Source organism: Oncorhynchus clarkii, chromosome 25 (assembly GCF_045791955.1).
Source record: "Oncorhynchus clarkii lewisi isolate Uvic-CL-2024 chromosome 25, UVic_Ocla_1.0, whole genome shotgun sequence".
Classification (NCBI taxonomy): domain Eukaryota; kingdom Metazoa; phylum Chordata; class Actinopteri; order Salmoniformes; family Salmonidae; genus Oncorhynchus; species Oncorhynchus clarkii.
The window spans coordinates 18,098,308-18,117,581 of NC_092171.1; the positions used below are offsets into that span (position 1 = coordinate 18,098,308).

At 43.5% G+C, this 19,274-nt stretch overlaps 1 protein-coding gene across 1 annotated transcript in view; it reads left to right on the top strand.

The window, feature by feature from the left end:
- The first annotated feature begins 433 nt into the window (after positions 1–433).
- LOC139384069 (ryanodine receptor 3-like) overlaps positions 434–19,274 on the top strand; it is a 159,766-nt gene continuing 140,925 nt past the window's right edge. Inside the window, exon 1 of the mRNA XM_071128705.1 lies at positions 434–556. Within this exon, the coding sequence (XP_070984806.1) occupies positions 509–556 (48 nt within the window). The 5' untranslated portion in view covers positions 434–508. The remainder of the gene's footprint in view (positions 557–19,274) is intronic.

A 19,274-nucleotide genomic window follows, 5' to 3' on the forward strand; every position in this document is an offset into this window, starting at 1 on the left:
AACGTTTTAGGCCTATTAATTGGAAACATGTATATAGGCTATGTACTGTTAGATATATCTATTCGACGCGCCTAAACAATTAAGAATACTATCACTGAATACATCACCAAAGGAAAAGCAACTATTGCGCGCTGTTGTGCGGCTGTTGTATGGCGAGGGAATTTTGAAAGCTCACGCTTTACTGTTTGTATTAATAAGATCCACTGCTGACGTCGAAGATAAAGACCCGACTGCCGTATTTTGACTGCAAGACTATGCTTCACATTCCAGCCCCGCTCTCATTTGTTCCAGCCTATACCAACGCTCACGCGCTCTCTCGGGAACCGTTGGCATTGGCAGTGAGCGAGCGGGCATGAGTGACAGTCTGCAGTAGTTCGCTCGGGCTCCCAACCTCATATATCGCTTTGGATTAGCTATATGCTAATATCGATTAGAGAGAAGAGTAGCAGCGCGGTGCTGCGAGCCGACAGTGGAGGCTACCCGAGTCTGAGCAGGCTCCTCAACAGCCATGGCTGAAGGTGGTGAAGGGGAAGATGAAATTCAGTTCTTGAGAACTGTAAGTAGCCCAATGTCCGTTCGCTAATTTGTGTGGCAACCTGCCTCCTGTTTGCATTTCCAGTGTTGTATCCCATCCATGTCTATTTAATAGCCTACTGCAGATTATGCTTTACATAGCCAGGTGATTATAGGCTACATCTTGATTATGAAATATTTATATAACGTAGCCAATAGGTCTAATTCAGAGTACACTGTCTCCTGAACGTGAGCGCTTTTTGGGTATCCCTCGATAACATGCTCCTTCGTAAAACCGGTTGTCTCAGTAGCCTACGTTTTGCTGTCAATTAATGCAATGGAATGCCGGAATGCCTAACCTTGTACTACTCCTTCCAGATAATAAGACAACTCCTGTCTCACTTTCAGCCCACAACACTACTGCTTTGTTGTTGTTGATTGCTAACTAGTACGTTTCCCTTTTCCAGGTGTAGCAATGCTGTCTACACTATAGTTACAAAAAGTTTACCTTTTGCATGTCTAGTTATTATTCTTAACCTCAAATTCTGAATATGGTGTCTACCCAGGCAGATGTAGGGCAATCAATTCTGAATATGGAGTCTACCCAGGCAGATGAAGAGGCAGTAAGCAAAATGAAAAGCAATAGCCTAATGTAGGCCTAATATTGTTATGGTGATTTACTGTGATAGATGAGGCATTTGCAGTGGTCACTGACAGCACTTAGTTCTGTGTGCTCTTGCAGGGCTCTCCGTTCAAAATAAGGCATGTTAATTATCGGCTGACAACAATGATTTGGGCAGTAGGCTTCTTCAGTTCTGATTAACCATGCTGTCAAGCTTACAGCACATAAACCCGGCTCATAATATTGTCTGGAATGGAGTGGATGGAATGGTATCAAACACATGGAAACCATGTTTGATGTGTTCAATACCATTCCATTGATTCCGTTCCAGCCATTACCATGAGCCGGTCTTTCCCAATTAAGGTGCCACCAACGTCCTGTGAGACAATGTGGTCCTATACTAATGAAAGTAGGGGTTGTAACTTGAGGAAGAATGGCTCAGAGGAGCACCTCTCCTTATGGTCTACACTACTTGCTACTACTCATCTTTTGGCATAGCCAGTTATGCTAGAAAACATAGCTTTATCTACAAAGTTGAGGCTAATATGAAACCAAAACGAAAACCCACCTCTTAAAGCATAAGCAAGCTCTTCTTGGTGATGACGTTGATGACCATGCTGACTTTGTGTCACTACAACTACAGGAAAACACATTTGAGAAATATCTGGGCTAAAAATACCCCACAGTTTAGGTAGGTGAAGGATATGAGGGCTGGAGGCCTTCCAGACTTCTGGACACCGGGAGGTGTTTGGTGGTTGCACATATCACAGTCAGTGGGGGTTTTCATTGGTTTTCCTTTATCAAGTTGCCTTCAGTGGGATAATTTTATTAATTATTCACCATACCATTGGAGGGTGAGGAAGGTTGGCTGTTATACTATGAAACCATAGACTTACATTTCTTTCTTCTCATTCAAAGGCATATTTAAACACCCAGTCGAAATTATGTTCAATGCAGTGGCATATTAAAGTAGATGAATGCAGAAGTGGAGAGTCTATTTTCAACCCAAGAAGAGCTTAGTGATTCTACTTCTGTGCAGCTAACGTGTAAAAGTGTGGAACTTGGCAGACGCCAGACGTCCTTCCTCAATGACAACGTGTGAGACATCTTTGACCTCATCAGCTGCTTCAGGGCTGAAATCCTAAAAATGCATTTCAGTTCCTATCTCATCCTTCTCCTGCACAGATAGTAGCCTACTCCCACACATTCCCAGAAGACAAGTGTCAGTTATGGAGCACCATTAACTGTGTGAAGTGACAAAGAGCTAAGAGGACATTGAGGAAAGAGAAGCTGAGCGAAAGATGCACCCTGCTATCTTGCTGTTAAGAGACTTACTTGGACATTAGCAGTGGGCTTAGTAAGTCCATGTTTGCATTGCTCGGGAAGCCTCCTGTATTCCCAGAAATGACAGTGGGTGGGGTTTAAAATGTTTCCCTGAAAAAGCTGATGCTTCCAATGCTCCGCAGGTCCCCATCCCTTGTTACCACTACATGCAGAGGTTGTTACATCATTATGCACACCGCCCCAAACAGTGCTGACATTTCAGCACTATTACTGCTTGGAGGGCTAGCACCTAAATGCCAGACAGCAGTCTGCACCTGTGATCTATACAGTAAAAACAATGGACATAAGTTCTGGAGTTGGCCCTTTGGGTTTTGCAACATGGGGTTTTGCTATCTGTGCTAAAATTATTTTTCTTAGCCTATCAAATTTGCCATGGCTGGTCCCACCACAGTTGTCCTCCTCTTTGGCAAAGTTCAAATGTGACACTTTGAGTTGTGAAGGCACTGCTTCTTTAAGAAAATTAGCAGCTTGTTGCATCCTTCCGCAAGGGGCAGCAGCTGACTGGATGGGATGGGGATGGGGCCCATGTGCGGCGGCAGCGCGGTGTGTATGTGTGGTGCTGCTGCAGAGTCAGGCTGCACCAGACATGCAGAAATGATTCATCAGGCCAGGGTGCAGCTGAGCTGGTTTTGACTCTATTCTCTATACTGTTGCCAACACATTTAAGAACACACACACACACACACACACACACACACACACACACACACACACACACACACACACACACACACACACACACACACACACACACACACATAGTCTCTGACTGATCTTGCCCTTGGATGAATATTCCCATTTAGCAGTAAACAGGCAGCATGTTTTCCCCGTACATCCACAATGCAGCATGTTTTCCCTGTACATCCACAATGCAGCATGTTTTCCCTGTACATCCACAATGCAGCATGTTTTCCCTGTACATCCACAATGCAGCATGTTTTCCCCGTACATCCACAATGCAGCTGTACATCCACAATGCAGCATGTTTTCCCTGTACATCCACAATGCAGCATGTTTTCCCCGTACATCCACAATGCAGCATGTTTTCCCTGTACATCCACAATGCAGCATGTTTTCCCCGTACATCCACAATGCAGCATGTTTTCCCTGTACATCCACAATGCAGCATGTTTTCCCTGTACATCCACAATGCAGCATGTTTTCCCTGTACATCCACAATGCAGCATGTTTTCCCTGTACATCCACAATGCAGCATGTTTTCCCTGTACATCCACAATGCAGCATGTTTTCCCTGTACATCCACAATGCAGCATGTTTTCCCTGTACATCCACAATGCAGCACACATCCACAATGCAGCATGTGTACATCCACCTGTACATCCACAATGCAGCATGTTTTCCCTGTACATCCACAATGCAGCATGTTTTCCCTGTACATCCACAATGCAGCATGTTTTCTCTGTACATCCACAATGCAGCATGTTTTCCCTGTACATCCACAATGCAGCATGTTTTCCCTGTACATCCACAATGCAGCATGTTTTCCCTGTACATCCACAATGCAGCATGTTTTCCCTGTACATCCACAATGCAGCATGTTTTCCCCGTACATCCACAATGCAGCATGTTTTCCCTGTACATCCACAATGCAGCATGTTTTCCCTGTACATCCACAATGCAGCATGTTTTCCCTGTACATCCACAATGCAGCATGTTTTCCCTGTACATCCACAATGCAGCATGTTTTCCCTGTACATCCACAATGCAGCATGTTTTCCCTGTACATCCACAATGCAGCATGTTTTCCCTGTACATCCACAATGCAGCATGTTACATCCACAATCTCTGTACATCCACAATGCAGCATGTTTTCCCTGTACATCCACAATGCAGCATGTTTTCCCTGTACATCCACAATGCAGCATGTTTTCCCTGTACATCCACAATGCAGCATGTTTTCTCTGTACATCCACAATGCAGCATGTTTTCCCTGTACATCCACAATGCAGCATGTTTTCCCTGTACATCCACAATGCAGCATGTTTTCTCTGTACATCCACAATGCAGCATGTTTTCCCTGTACATCCACAATGCAGCATGTTTTCCCTGTACATCAACATACTGTCTTTTACTGTAGAAGAACTTAATAAAGCGGTGCACAAACGGACTTTTCTCTAGTAACAACTAAACAAAGTAATTTCCCCTGAGAGAGCAGAGGAATTAGCCTCTGGCGGCCTGCTCATCTAAAGCCATTCCAGAGAGAGGATTTCTCAGCCATGGGTAATTTGATGCTGCGGGAAGAGGAACAGCTCTTATTGTGAGCTCCGAGACTCACAGTGAGCATTCTCCAATCTCTTGTTAAATGTTAAAGGGTGCTAGGGGGATAGGGGAGAGTATAATAAGTCTAAACATTTTACTGTAGTATGATAGTTTTCTATTTGTAGATGTCCTGAGATGGACCAGCACCAGCATAGTGGCCTCATAAGCAAGATGATGGTACAGAGTCGTATGAATAAAATCTCAGTTTATATGGCATAATGGATCAGACTGTTATGTAAGAATTATTTAGTAAATGAACTGGAACAATAGTACGGTATGTCGCTTTTAATCCGTATCAGTAGCCTGTACGTGTGACGTGTGTGTGTGTGCCACGGTTACTTAAGTTCCAGGTCCACCAGTTCCAGAGCCATTTTTGTCTCTTTTTGTATCATTATCAAATCATTTCTGGGTAACAGTTTAAGTTCCTTACTGTGATTGTTTTCAATTAAAATGGTCAAAAAGAAACATATCTTTTTAGCAAATATACATATCCCAAGCAAGAAATTAGCTGGGTGTGGTCTGAGTGGGGAGGGGAAAACAGAAAACTAGAGATTTGGAAGTGTCTTTCTTATTGGTCATTTAACTAATTTAGCGCCTGTGATGTCACCAGGCAGGCCAAAACTCCATCCCAACAAACAAGTATTATTCCAACCCAATAGTGTGGAAATATATATAAAACACAGGAGTTCAAGTTTTTGACTGCACTGGGCCTTTAACACCCATGGGCTCTAACAGGAAGCTGTACTCTGGAGGGATGGAACAGTCTGCAGTGGGAAACAAGCCGTTGGCTTCCTCTCATCTCGTCCTCAGTTAGTTTGTCTGTTTGATTGTGCTGTGGTTCTGACTGGGGGCCTCTGATTTGTACATGCACCACGCTGCATGGGACCTGATCCACACATCTGATCACTAAGGAATAGAGATGGGCTGGGGCCACACCCCCCCTCCTCTGGAAGACCCCCTGCTGGGTGAAAATCAACATCTTTGGCTCCATTAGCAGGTAGTGAAGGAGTGGTGGCAGCCGTGAAAAGGGCAGCGTGTGAGTGTGACTAATGTGCTATGGCAGTGTTTGGACTGTTAGGTTTTATGTGGAGGGACTGTCTGACCTGCCGTACCAACCAGCTGTCAGCACATTCAGAGAGACAGGCATAATGAACCATCACTGCCCCCCTCATAACACAAAAACAACTCCAGGTAAGCTGACTTGGCACCAACACCAAGCAGACGCTGGTGTTTAACGTCTGGCTAGTGAGTGTATTCTTTAATGGCTGCAGTGCTGGAGGTGAGTGCTTCTCTCAGTGAAATGCTTACTTACGGGCGCTTTCCAACAATGCAGAGTTAAAGATAAAACAAATAGAAATAGTGACATGAGGAACAAGTACAGTGAATAATGAATAACAATAATGAGTCAAAATAACATGGCTATATAGAAGTTCCAGTACCAAGTCGATGTGCAGGGGTACGAGGTAATTGAGGTAGCTACAGTATGTACATATAGGTAGGGTTACAGTGACTAGGCAACAGGATAGGGGGGGGGGGGGGGGGGTAGAAGATAGCCCGATTTGGTATAAGACCAAGTCCATATTATGGCAAGAACAGCACAAATAAGCAAAGAGAAATGACAGTCCATCAATACTTTAAGACATGAAGATCAGTCAATACAGAAAATATCAAGAACTTTGAATGTTTCTTCAAGTGCAGGTCGTAAAAACGAATAAGCGCTATGATAAAACTGGATCCCATGAGGACTGCCACAAGAATGGAAGACCCAGAGTTACCTCTGCTGCAGAGAATAAGTTCATTAGTCACCAGTCTCAGAAATTGGTGCCCAAATAAATGCTTTTTACATTTTTTATCCATTATTTTACCAGGTAAGTTGACTGAGAACACATTCTCATTTCCAGCAGCGACCTGGGGAATAGTTACTGGGGAGAAATGAGCCAATTGTAAACTGGGGATTATTAGGTGACCGTGATAGTTTGAGGGCCAGATTGGGAATTTAGCCAGGACACTGGGGTTAACACCCCTACTCTTACAATAAGTGCCATGGGATCTTCAATGACCGCAGAGAGTCAGGACACCTGTTTAACATCCCATCCAAAAGACAGCACCCTACATAGGGCAGTGTCCCCAATCACTCTGCCCTGTGGCATTGGGATATTTTTTAGACCAGAGGAAAGGGTGCCTCCTACTGGCCCTCCAACACCACTTCCAGCAGCATCTGGTCTCCCATCCAGGAACTGACCAGGACCAACGCTGCTTAGCTTCAGAAGCAAGCCAGCAGTGGTATGCAGGGTGGTATGCTGCTGGCATGAACTTCAAATAGTTCAAGTAACAGACACATCTCAACATCAACTGTTCAGAGGACTCAGGCCTTCATGGTCAAATTGATGCAAAGAAACCACTACTAAAAGACACCAATAAGAAGAAGAGACTTGCTTGGGCCAAGCAACATGAGCAATGGACATTAGATCGGTGGAAATGTGTACTTTGGTCTGGAGTCCAAATTTGAGATTTTTGGTTCCATCCGCCGTGCCTTTTTCAGACACGGTGTGGGTGAATGGATGATTTCCGCATGTGTGGTTCCCACCGTAAAGCATGGAGAAGGAGCTGTTATGGTGTGGGGGTGCTTTGCTGGTGACATTGTCTGTGATTTATTTAGAATTCAAGGCGCAGTTAACCAGCATGGCTACTACAGCATTCTGCAGCGATACGCCAGTCCCACTAAGCCCAATCCAGATGGGATATCATTTGTTTTTCAACAGGACAATGACCCAACACACCTCCAGGCTATGTAAGGGCTATTTGACCAAGAAGGAGAGTGATGGAGTGCTGCATCAGATGACCTGGCCTCCACAATCCCCCTACCTCAACCAAATTGAGATGGTTTGGGATGAGTTGGACCGCAGAGTGAAGGAAAAGCAGCTAACAAGTGCTCAGCATATGTGGGAACGCCTTCAAGACTGTTGGAAAAACATTCCAGGTGAAGTTGGTTGAGAGAATGTCAAGAGTGTGCAAAGCTGTCATCAAGGCAAAGGGTGGCTCTTTGAACAATCTCAAATATAAAATATATTTTGATTTGTTTAACACTTTCTTGGTTACTACATGATTCCATATGTGTTATTTCATAGTTGTTATGTCTTCACTATTATTCTACAATGTAGAAAATAGTACAAATAAAGAAAAACCCTTGAATGAGTAGGTGTTCTAAAACTTTTGACCGGTAGAGTGTGTGTGTGTGTGTGTGTGTGGCGTCAGTATGCATGTGTTTGTGTGTTTTGTCTGTGGGCATATATTGTGTGTGTGTGTGTGTTTGGGTGTTAGTTTGAGTATGTGTGGGTAGAGTCCAGTGTGTGAGCATGGTCAGTGCAAGAGAGTTAGTGCAAAAAAGGGTCAATGCAGGTAGTCCCGGTAGCCATTTGATGAGCTATTTAGGAGTCTTGATTAGCAGTGTCATGGCTTGGGAGTAGAAGCTGTTCAGGGTCCTGTTGGTTCCTGACCTGGTGCACTGGTAGCGCGTGATGTGCGGTAGTAAAGAAAACAGTCTATGGCTTGGGTGGCTGGAGTCTTTGACAATTTTTGTGGTCTTCTTCTGACACCGCCTGGTGTAGTCCTGGATGCCAGGGAGCTCAGCCCCAGTGATGTACTGGGCCGTAATTAACCACCCTCTGTAGCGCTATGCAGTTGGGTGCCTTGCAGTTGTCGTACCAAGCAGTGATGCAGCCAAGATGTTCTCAATGGTGCAGCTGTATAACTTTTTGAGGATCTGAGGGCCCATGCTAAGTATTTTCAGCCTCCTGTTGTGCCCCTTTTCACAACTTTGTGGGTAAGTGTAGACCATGTTAATTCCTGGTGTTGGAGTTGTGCGCGACCACACAGCCGTGGGTGAACAGGGAGTACAGGAGGGAACTAAGCACACACCCCTGATGGGCACCCGTGTTGATGGTCAGCAATGGTGGATATGTTGTTGCCTACTCTCACCCGTCAGGAGATCCAGTTTCAGAAGGTGTTCAATCCCAGGGTCCTGAGCTTAGTATGAGCTTGGAGGAAACGATGATGTTGAACGCTGAGCTGTAGTCAATGAACAGCATTCTTACATAGGTATTGCTTTTGTCCAGGTGGGAGAGAGCAGTATGGAGTGCGATAGAGATTGCGTTATCTGTGGAATTGTTGGGGTGGTATGTGAATTGGATTGGATCCAGGGTATCTAGGATGATGGTGTTGATGTGAGCCATGACCAGCATTTCATGGTTATAGATGTGAGTGCTACGGGGTGATAGTTATTTAGACAGGTTACCTTGGTGTTTTTGGGCACAGGGACTATGGTGGTCTGCTTGAAACATGTTGTTATTATGGACCAGGTCAGGTTGAAAATGTCAATGAAGAGGAGGCCATTTCAAGCTTTTTGAAGTCAATAGTTGTTTGGATCAAATGACTCCTGCTCGAATCCAGGCTGTATCACAACCGGCTGTGATTGGGAGTTCCATAGGGTGGCGCACAATTGGCCCAGCGACGTCGGGGTTTTGCCGGTTAAGGCCGTCATTGTAAATAAGAATTTGTTCTTAACTGACTTGCCTAGTTAAATAAATGTTTTTAAAAAATGTGGGGGGCGGCAGGGGGAAAGGCTCCCTCACTGGGCCAGAGGATATCAAAGGTGCCCTTAAATTTGAAATGTGTCATTTAGCAGACACTCTTATCCAAAGCGACTTACAGCAAGTAGGGTTAAGTGTCTTGCTCAAGGGCAAAAAGTTGGCTTGGGGATTCAAAGCAGCGACCTTTCGGTTATTGGCCCAACATGCATAACCACTAGGCTACCTGCCACCCTTGATGCACTTTTCCTGGGCAGTGCTCACTAGCTAGTGTGTACTCTGTGTCAGTAAGGATCCTCAGCCCTCATCACCTTTTAATGAGAGTGGTTCGATCTGGAAACGCATTGTCACCTTCCAATGTCATTGAAATCACCCATGTGGAGTTCTGCAGTTAAATTATGTTAATATCCTTTATGATCTAGTTTAATAAATCCATATCATTTGGATGGTTACTTTACAAATGAATGTAATGTACAATTCAAGTTCAAGGTTCATGTTTGTGTAAAATTGCATTCAATGCCATCTAGAGTTCCATATTAGTGTTGTCTTTTCGCAAGCTTTCTGCATAATTATTTCGAAATGACCATGTGATTTGTATTCCGTTGAACAAATCATCCCTGACTTTTTAAAATTGATATCTGGTTGCTCTTTTCTCCAAAAAGTGCTTGTCATGCAGGTGCTCTTTTTCTCTGCTGCAATTAAGCATAGATTTTCTAACCTACACTGAATGTGAAAAAAAATGTAAACACCTCTTTCAATGACAGACTGACCAGGTGAATCCAGGTGAAAACTATGATCCCCTATTGATGTCATCTGTTAAATCCACTTCAATCAGTGTAGATGAATGGAAGGAGACATGTTAAAGAAGGATTTTTAAGCCTTGAGACAATTGAGAGACAGTCTGCCATTCAGAGGGTGAATGAACAAGACAACATCTTTTAAGTGCCTTTGAACGGGGTATGTTAGTAGGTGCCAGGCGCACCGGTTTGAATGTGTCAAGAACTGCAACGTTGCTGGGTTTTTCACGCGCAACAGTTTCCTGTGTGTATCAAGAATGGTCCACCACCCAAAGGACATCCAGCCAACGTGACACAACTGTAGGAAGCATTGGAGTCAACATGGGTCAGCATCGCTGTGGAACGCTTTTGACACCTTGTAGAGTCCATGCCCCGAGGAATTGAGGGTGTTCTGAGGGCAAAATGGGTGCAACTCAATATTAGGAAGGTGTTCTTAATGTTTTGTACACTCAGTGTATATCCATATTACCATATTGATTTCCCCTATGATTTCCCCTATTTTCCCATTACTATTTACACATTTCCTGAAAGTCATTAAGCATTTTTTCAATGGTGCACATTTAGAAAGAACTTGTAGAAACAGTGGGGGGCTCATTTTGGGGTGGAAGCAGTGTTCAGCAGAAAGCTGCTCTCCTGTGTTCCCACCGGGTGGAAGGAGACAGACAGATAAGATAGCCTACAAAGGGAATTAAGCCAGCAGCAGAGCCAGAGATGGCCCTGTGAAAGGTAGCTGTAATTAGCTATTGATCCAGCCACCAAATGAAGAAATTTCCTGATCAGTCTGAATGGTATGCAGTTAGCAAGCCTGATTGATTTGTGTTTCAGAGCATGAATATTTAATCCAGGAACTAGATTTAACTGTTGTTTAGATGCAAGAGAGATGTGTGTGGCACCTTTTCTTCAGCAATAGTCTGCTAAGATGTTTTTTTCTTCCTGTTAAACGCATTTAATTTTCCTACTCCTCAGACTTGATGACATGGCTGTCAGAGACATGCTCTGCTCATTATTGACAAACTTGTATTTATCGATGTTGTTTCAGTATTTATTCTATAAAATAACTTCTTAAACAGTTCCTAAGTGGCCACTCTCAAGGTAGTTAGCCCTCAGCTAAGTTGCCCTCGAGGTAATTAGCCCCACTGCTATGTTGCCCTCGAGGTAATTAGCCCCACTGCTATGTTGCCCTCGAGGTAGTTAGCCCCACAGCTAAGTTTCTCTCGAGGTAGTTAGCCCCACAGCTAAATTGCTCTCGAGGTAGTTAGCCCCACAGCTAAGTTTAGCCCCACTGCTATGTTGCCCTCGAGGTAATTAGCCCCACAGCTAAGTTTCCCTCGAGGTAATTAGCCCCACAGCTAAGTTGCCCTCGAGGTAATTAGCCCCACAGCTAAGTTGCTCTCGAGGTAGTTAGCCCCACAGCTAAGTTGCTCTCAGGGTAGTTAGCCTCACAGCTATGTTGCTCTCGAGGTAGTTAGCCCCACAGCTAAGTTGCGCTCGAGGTAGTTAGCCCCACAGCTAAGTTTCTCTCGAGGTAGTTAGCCTCACAGCTATGTTGCTCTCGAGGTAGTTAGCCCCACAGCTAAGTTGCGCTCGAGGTAGTTAGCCCCACAGCTAAGTTTCTCTCGAGGTAGTTAGCCCCACAGCTAAGTTGGTCCACAGGATAGTTCTGCTTATGAAGCACTGTCATCACTGCAAACCAACACTCAGTCAGCACCAAGATGAATCATCTTGACCAGAAGTAAGTGATCACACTGTGTGCCTCTGTGTGTACGTGGGGAAATGTGTAAATCACTCTCTGATGTTTTAAAATAATAGGATTGCTATGTAAAATTTGTAGAGGCTTATTGCAACATGGCTCGCTGCCACGGAATGTCCAGTAACACTTTCTATTATTGCTTAAGTTAATGATGGAATCTGCAGTAGGAGGAACAGCGGCACTGTCCATCCCACGGTTATTGTTTTGTTGACGAAGCAGAGCTGGGAGTGTCGTGCACCAAGGTAAAACATTTTTGCAGTACATATGCTTCTGTTCTATCCCATGTGCAATGATGTCTGAGGGAAAAAAGCAGTTTGTTGTTTGCAATAACTTCTTTGTTGTAATATTGCAAACAGAAGTGTCAGTTTTACCATTAAGGATTCCAGCTTTATACCCTCATTTGAAATTGTCGTGAGGCGTTACGCTGTCTAGCAGACCAAACTTTATGAAGCCACACCAGTGATGCATGCTGTTTACTTCAGACATGTGGCAGAACCTGAATATGAGGAGTCAGACATATTGAACTTGTCAGTGAGTAATCAATCAATACAGTTCCGATCTTGCTCTGAGTTTAGTGGGCTGACTGACTTGTCACTCGGGAAGATGGAGTGAACGAGGGGCGGTTCTAAAACTCACGTTATCAGTGCTGACCGACACTACCCACCCTGTTTTGATCCCCCCCTTACATCAGCAGGCCTTATTCACAGAACATTTCTCAATAATGTTTTGCAGTGTGCACGGTTATGCAGGACTTTTCTAGCAGGGCTTTTCTAGCAGCGCATTATCCTCCACCATCTGAGCAACCCCAAACTGCACTCATGACATTTAAAAACTGTCCCGGTTTCCACAGAAACAATGTGAGTGTTTTCTATTATAGCACAGAAATAAAAGTAATTATACCACTTTGTATGCTTGGCTGTATTTCTGAATCATTCCCTCCTACATAAGCAGGACCTCTGGTATTTGTGCGATAATGATGCCTAATGTGCTGCGGTACCCAACTCCCCACTGTGCTCTTAATAAGGCTTTTAGAAGAACATTTAGTATCTGTTGTTTGTGATGCTTACTTACCCTCACATAAATTCAACTGTCAAATTCGCATGTGAACATCAAATTTACAGTTTCACATGTACGAAAATCCACATGCGAAAAAAATAATATGGTGGTGAAATAGTGTTATTCTCCTAACATGTGAAACATGTTGAATTAGCAATGCTTCCACATACAGTACCAGTCAAAAGTTTGGACACCACATTCAAGAGTTTTTCTTTATTTTTACTATTTTTTACATTGTAAAATAATAGTGACATCAAAACTATGAAATATCACTATGAAATAACACATGGAATCATGTAGTAACCAAAAAAGTGTTAAACAAGTTCTTCAAAGTAACAGCTCTGCACACTCTTGGCATTCTCTCAACCAGCTTCACCTGGAATCCCAAAGCATCTCAATTGGGTTGAGGTTGGGTGATTGTGGAGGCCAGGTTATCTGATGCAGCACTCCATCTCTCTCCTTCTTGGTCAAATAGCCCTCAGACAGCCTGGAGATGTGTTGGTCATTGTCCTGTTGAAAAACAAATGATAGGCCTACTAAGCGCAAACCAGATGGGATGGCGTATCGCTGCAGAATTCTGTGGTAGCAATGCTGGTTAAGTGTGCCTTGAATTCGACCATGAAGGTCTGATTCACGCAGTCTCCTTTGAACAGTTGATTTTGAGATGTGTGAAACATTTATTTGGGCTGCAATTTCTGAGGCTGGTAACTAATGAACTTATCTTCTGCAGCAAAGGTACTCTGGGTCTTCCTTTCCTGTGGCGGTCCTCATGAGAGCCAGTTTCATCAATAGCGCTTGATGGGTTTTGCGACTGCACTTGAAGAAACTTTAAAAGTTATTGACATTTTCCGTATTGACTGACCTTCATGTATTAAAATAACGATGGACTGTCGTTTCTCTTTGCTAATTTGAGAAGTTCTTGCCATAATATGGACTTGGTCTTTTACCAAATACGGCTATCTTCTGTATACCACCCCTACCTTGTCACAACACAACTGATTCTACAATGTAGAAAATAGTACAAATAAAGAAAAACCCTTGAATGAGTAGTTGTTCTAAAACTTTTTACCTGTAGTGTAGTTTTTTTGTAAGGGTAGTTTACTCAGCCTTGCATTGCCCAGGCCCCAGTCGAGTGCTATTTTAGAGCCCCAAAGCTATAGTTCAGTCTCTAAAACATGTCTGGTCTCTTGCTGGTGTAATCACACCTTGTCACACAATGGGCAAGGTACAGTACTACTGCACTTTACTGAACCCTACCCTTAATCTCGCTGTTTAATTGAGATACAGTATCTGCAGCATTTCTGCTGCACAGCTCTTGAGGTCTCTTGAACTAAGATAATTGCTGTGTTGAGAGAACATTTTTTTCTCTCTCCCGGCTGATGTCAACCTCTGAGCCTATGACCGGTATTGACGACAAGGGTTATTCCCCACCTCCATAAAAGATTCTTGCCATTTTAACAACCTCTGCTTCTGCTTTCCAGCACCAGCGTAGACTAAGATATATTTGCCTCTTATTGGACATTGTTGTAGCAGAGTCAATGATGTGTGTTTCTGCTAGGGCAGCAAGTAGGAGACAGACCAGGAAGTGCTGAGAGCAGTGGGGAGGGATATACAGCCGGCAGACTGATGAGCACTAACATATTTGAACCTCCCCATTTACCTTATCAGGGCCCGCTCTCTCTATTCTTTACAACCTGGCACTTTTCAATGACAAGTGTGATTACGACCCACTGCCTTACACCTGCTTAGCAAGTAACTTCCTTGAGTCTTGAGAGAATCAATGTACTGCGGAGATAGAGAGGAAACTTTTACAACTGTTGCTCAACTCTGTGGTATAGGGATGGTGTAAGGCTTCTTCTCTCTTGATTGGGTAGAATTTCTATCTCAACTGCCTGTGTTTCTCCTCATTAACCCACAGCGGAGCTCAGGCCAAGCTGGAAGCTTGAAGTGTTACTGGGACATTAGCCGAAAGAGCTGACGGCACAGATTCCCTCTTTCAGCTCTTTATGTGCTTTTGCATGGAAATTAGACCTGCAAAAACAACAAATCGCACCGTAAGAGGTTGTAGTCTTATAAAACATTGTTAAATTGCGCCCAGATGAGACATCTTTATGTCGCTTTTTTTTTTTTATACTCGTTTTTTATTACTCTGCGATTCTTCACATTATATCTGTGAATTTGGCTGTCAAACTCTCTTTCTCCACCCCTTTCTCCTCTCTTTCCATCTGACTCGGAGGGTTTGAGTGCAGCACCATTGGCCTGGGCAGAGCCGTCAATCCCGGACCCTCAAATTGTGTTTGACAAAGTGGGAAATTAGGTCTAGTTCTCAGTGCCTGCCCTCTCTGTCAGGGTTCCCACCTCTCTATTCAAGGAGGGGATAAGTACTTGGAATATTCCCTTGCTGGATTCAATTGCGGTCAGGACCTAGAATTCAATAGCCATCATCTGTTTACTACCATGGCTTAGTACTGTCACTAAAATTACCCACATTGAAATTCAAACACTGACAGTAGATGTACAACAGTGCTGTCGGTATTTACCCGAAGGTCCAAAGGGTTATCTGCATAGACATGTGGTAGGCTAAATAGTATGAACCTGCCTGTTCTTCAGCATCCTTTTTCTAGTGGGAGGCATGAATGAGTAATCCTGTTAACTCTGTGGCAGTCTGGGGACAAGCCTAGCTGAGGCTGAGCAGCATAGCTAGGTCCAATTAGTGGGCTTCTAGAGTTCCATGTAAACCAGTGGGATTCTGGGATCTCAGCCTCCCTGAGGGTGGGACACGGTCGCATGATGAACCCACTCCCACTCCATGATGGTTATTGGGTTGGACATCTATCGGAGAAAGTAACCTTAATGAGTCAGCTACATGCATGCAGGCAGCGCTGAAGCTGAGTGGTATTCTATAGGAGGCTGACTTAGCTGTGACCGAAATGCAGTAAAGACCAACCCATCCCTAATGTTAAAATAACAGGCTGCGTTGGGTTGCAACCTGGATGGTAGTGTCTTAACTGTGACAACAAAAACATTTGTTCTGGTAGCCCACATGGAAAAAGTACTACAGTTTAGTATACGTTACTACAGTACTTACAGAAATGCTGTAGAATACTATACTACACACTGTAGTACCATCGATCATGTGTAGTACTTACTATAGAATTATCTACAAAAACACTGTAGTAAATATGACAGTAATGTCCACAACATAGAGTATTCACTGTACAAACTAAAGTGAATACTACAGTAAAAACTTTGCAAAAGCACTACAGTGAATATTATAGTATTTTTTCATATGGGAGCTTTTGATGTTTTATGAAGCATGGAACATTTTTGTAAAGTAATGTGATTTACTGTAAGGTATTGATCGATATTGTTTAAGAGGCAAAGTCCTTTTGATGTCAAAGATGATGGATGCGGTAAGCAGCGAGGAGGATCAACGTTATACTATTGCTGTTAGTGGGAAAAGTAACAGCTCTCTCAGGTTGGCTCTTTGAAGTAACAGTGGGATACCAGTAACTTCAAATGTTGGATTTTCTAGTTTTGACAGCTTCAGGGGTTGGAACCGGTTCAGTGAACAGAACTGGAAAATAACTAAATGTTTTAAGGAACAGAAAAGGAATCTGGAACAAAAGTGATGCGTACTGAACTGAACCGTTATTATAAAAGCATGGGAATTGGTTAATAATGTTCTTTTACGTTCCAGTAATTATTTTTCTAGTCCCACAACAAAACGCAACAAAGTGCTTATGCAAAGCCCTCACTCTGTCACTCAGAACCTTATTCCAGAGTCTGCCTACAATTAGAAAATCTTTGCCTGTGAGTGTTCATGTTTAGGCTACCTACTTGTCCCACCTCCGAAGTATAGGCTACTGTACTGATGTTACAAGCTTGATTCAGAAGATAGGAAGAGAGATTTTGAATTAGCTAGAGAAGAATGGATTTACTTTTTTAATGCTAGTTAAGAATACAATAGTTTTCACATTTATTTATTAACAACAAAAAGGCAATGTGTGTTTTTAATTCAGGTCTGCACACACAAGCTTGTTAGCTAGCTAGCTCAAAGGACATTCAAAGTTTGTCCATAGAAGCCGCTCCTCTGAGATATAATTCTGTGGACTATATTCAGATAATGCATGTCATAACAAGATGCTCAGCGCTTCAAGCCTCCTCGTTGCAGCCACACGTTGGCTGCTACTGTAGGCTTAATGATAGAACATGATGTGATGGGATGCATTTTCTCCATGGTTTTGGATGGTAGGCCACTCTAGTAGGCCTACATTATGATCAAATAGCCACAGTAGCCTACTTGACCCCTGTTAAAACTAATTTAAAGCAGGTATAGCCTCAGTGTTCACAATAAACGCTTGCTGGAAGTTACACAGAATTTTCAAGCAACTTCAGCACAATAACTGTTCATTGGGAGCTTCATGAAATGGGTTTCCATGGCCGAGCAGCCAGACACAAGCTTAAGATCACCATGAACAATGCAAAGCGTCAGATGGACTCTGGAGAGGTCAAAGCGCATTTTCTGGAGTGATGAATCACGCTTTACCATCTGGCAGTCTGGCAGATGAATCTGGGTTCGAAGGGTGCTAGGAGAACGATGCCTACCCCAATGCATAATGCCAACTGTAAAGTTTGGTGCAGGATGAATAATGGTCTGGGGCAGTTTATCATGGTTCGGGCTATGCCCCTCAGTTCCAGTGAAGGGAAATCTTAATGCTACAGCGTACAATGACATTCTAGAAAATTCTGTGCTTCCAACTTTGTGGCAACAGTTTGGGGAAGGCCCATTCCTATTTCAGCATGACAAGATCGGTGTGGAAGAACTTGACTAGTCTGCACAGAGCCCTGACCTCAACCCCATCAAACACCTTTGGGGTGAATTGGAACCCCGACTGCGTGCCAGGTCTAATTGCCCAACATCAGTGCCTGACCTCACTAATGCTCTTGTGGCTGAATGGAAACAAGTCCCTGCAGCAATGTTCCAACATCTAGTGGGCACCCTTCCCAGAAGAGTGGAGGCTGTTATAGCAGCAAAGGGGGGACCAACTCCACATTAATGCCCATGATTTTGGAATTAGATGTTTGACAAGCACGTGTCCACATCATTTTGGTCATATAGTATAGTTTGCCTGGTCTAAGTAATTTATTGAGCTAAATGTAAAAAGCGGTTGATTTCACAGGTTAAAAAGGAACAGAAAGGAACACAATAAACTAGTAGTTTTGGGGGGGGTTTGAACCAGTTTTTCTGGTTGTAACAGTGAAACAAAACCATACAAATGGTGGTTCTGTTCAGAACGAAATGATTCCAACCCCTGGACAGCCTGTGGTTAACCTAAAGCAGCACCTCACAAAACGAGGCTATAAGAAGGGTACAAATGTACCTGTTTGTATTCCCCTTCCATTGGACTTTTGCAACACTTTCTCCTAGTAAATCTCCTGCTCGTCAGATGGCAGACACAGCAGTGTATTTTCAGAGTGTTTCCACTCCACTGATAAACGAGCCTGCCTGGTACAGTATGTGGAAGGGAAGAAAAGAAAGTGAACGGTCCTTGGTGCAGCACAGACCAGGTATGGCTCTGTCACAAACTGGCCCCATCTCATCACAATGTCATATACCCTTGTAAACCAAGCATGCCAGAGGGAAATAGACTGCTTCTTATATAGTGTAACCAATTTTTTTTGTCATTTATCTCAAAGCATTGAGAGCGGCTAATGACTGGATTTTCAATCTAAAGTTTGAACACTGGTTGCCTCAGCTGAGGTGAAAAGCCCTTACAGTGAGAGTGATGAAAGTGCTTACTTAGCCTTTCACATTAAGTTGATGCCGGGGGAGCACTGCTGCAAAGTGCAATGAAAACGGTTATAGTTCTCACTCTCTGTCTCACTCGATACTTCATAAAATGGGAAGGGAGCCTTCGATCTGCTTGCAGGGCAACTGTAAAGCAGAGTTGTAAAGAGTTTTGTTAAAACTTTCTCAAATGATGAACAATAGAAGCACTGCCAATAAACTGTTCCAATTATGGAGCAATCGTATAAGCCTACACTGATTGTGCATTGTGATTTCCGTGACTAATTTGATGAGAACCATTCCTGTCCGATGGTGTAGATAGATTAGAATAGCACAGAATGGTGTTGCAATGCACAGCTGTATTGTGGTGATTAGACTGAATGAAATCACCCACAGCCTGATGTGGACCAGAATTCTCTGTCTCAGACAGGTGGAGATCCACCCGGGGATTTTCCAACATGGTTAGAACATTACACGACCACAGGTTAACCTAGTGTAAAATAGTCACTAGTACTACTATTGAACAGTAGTATTG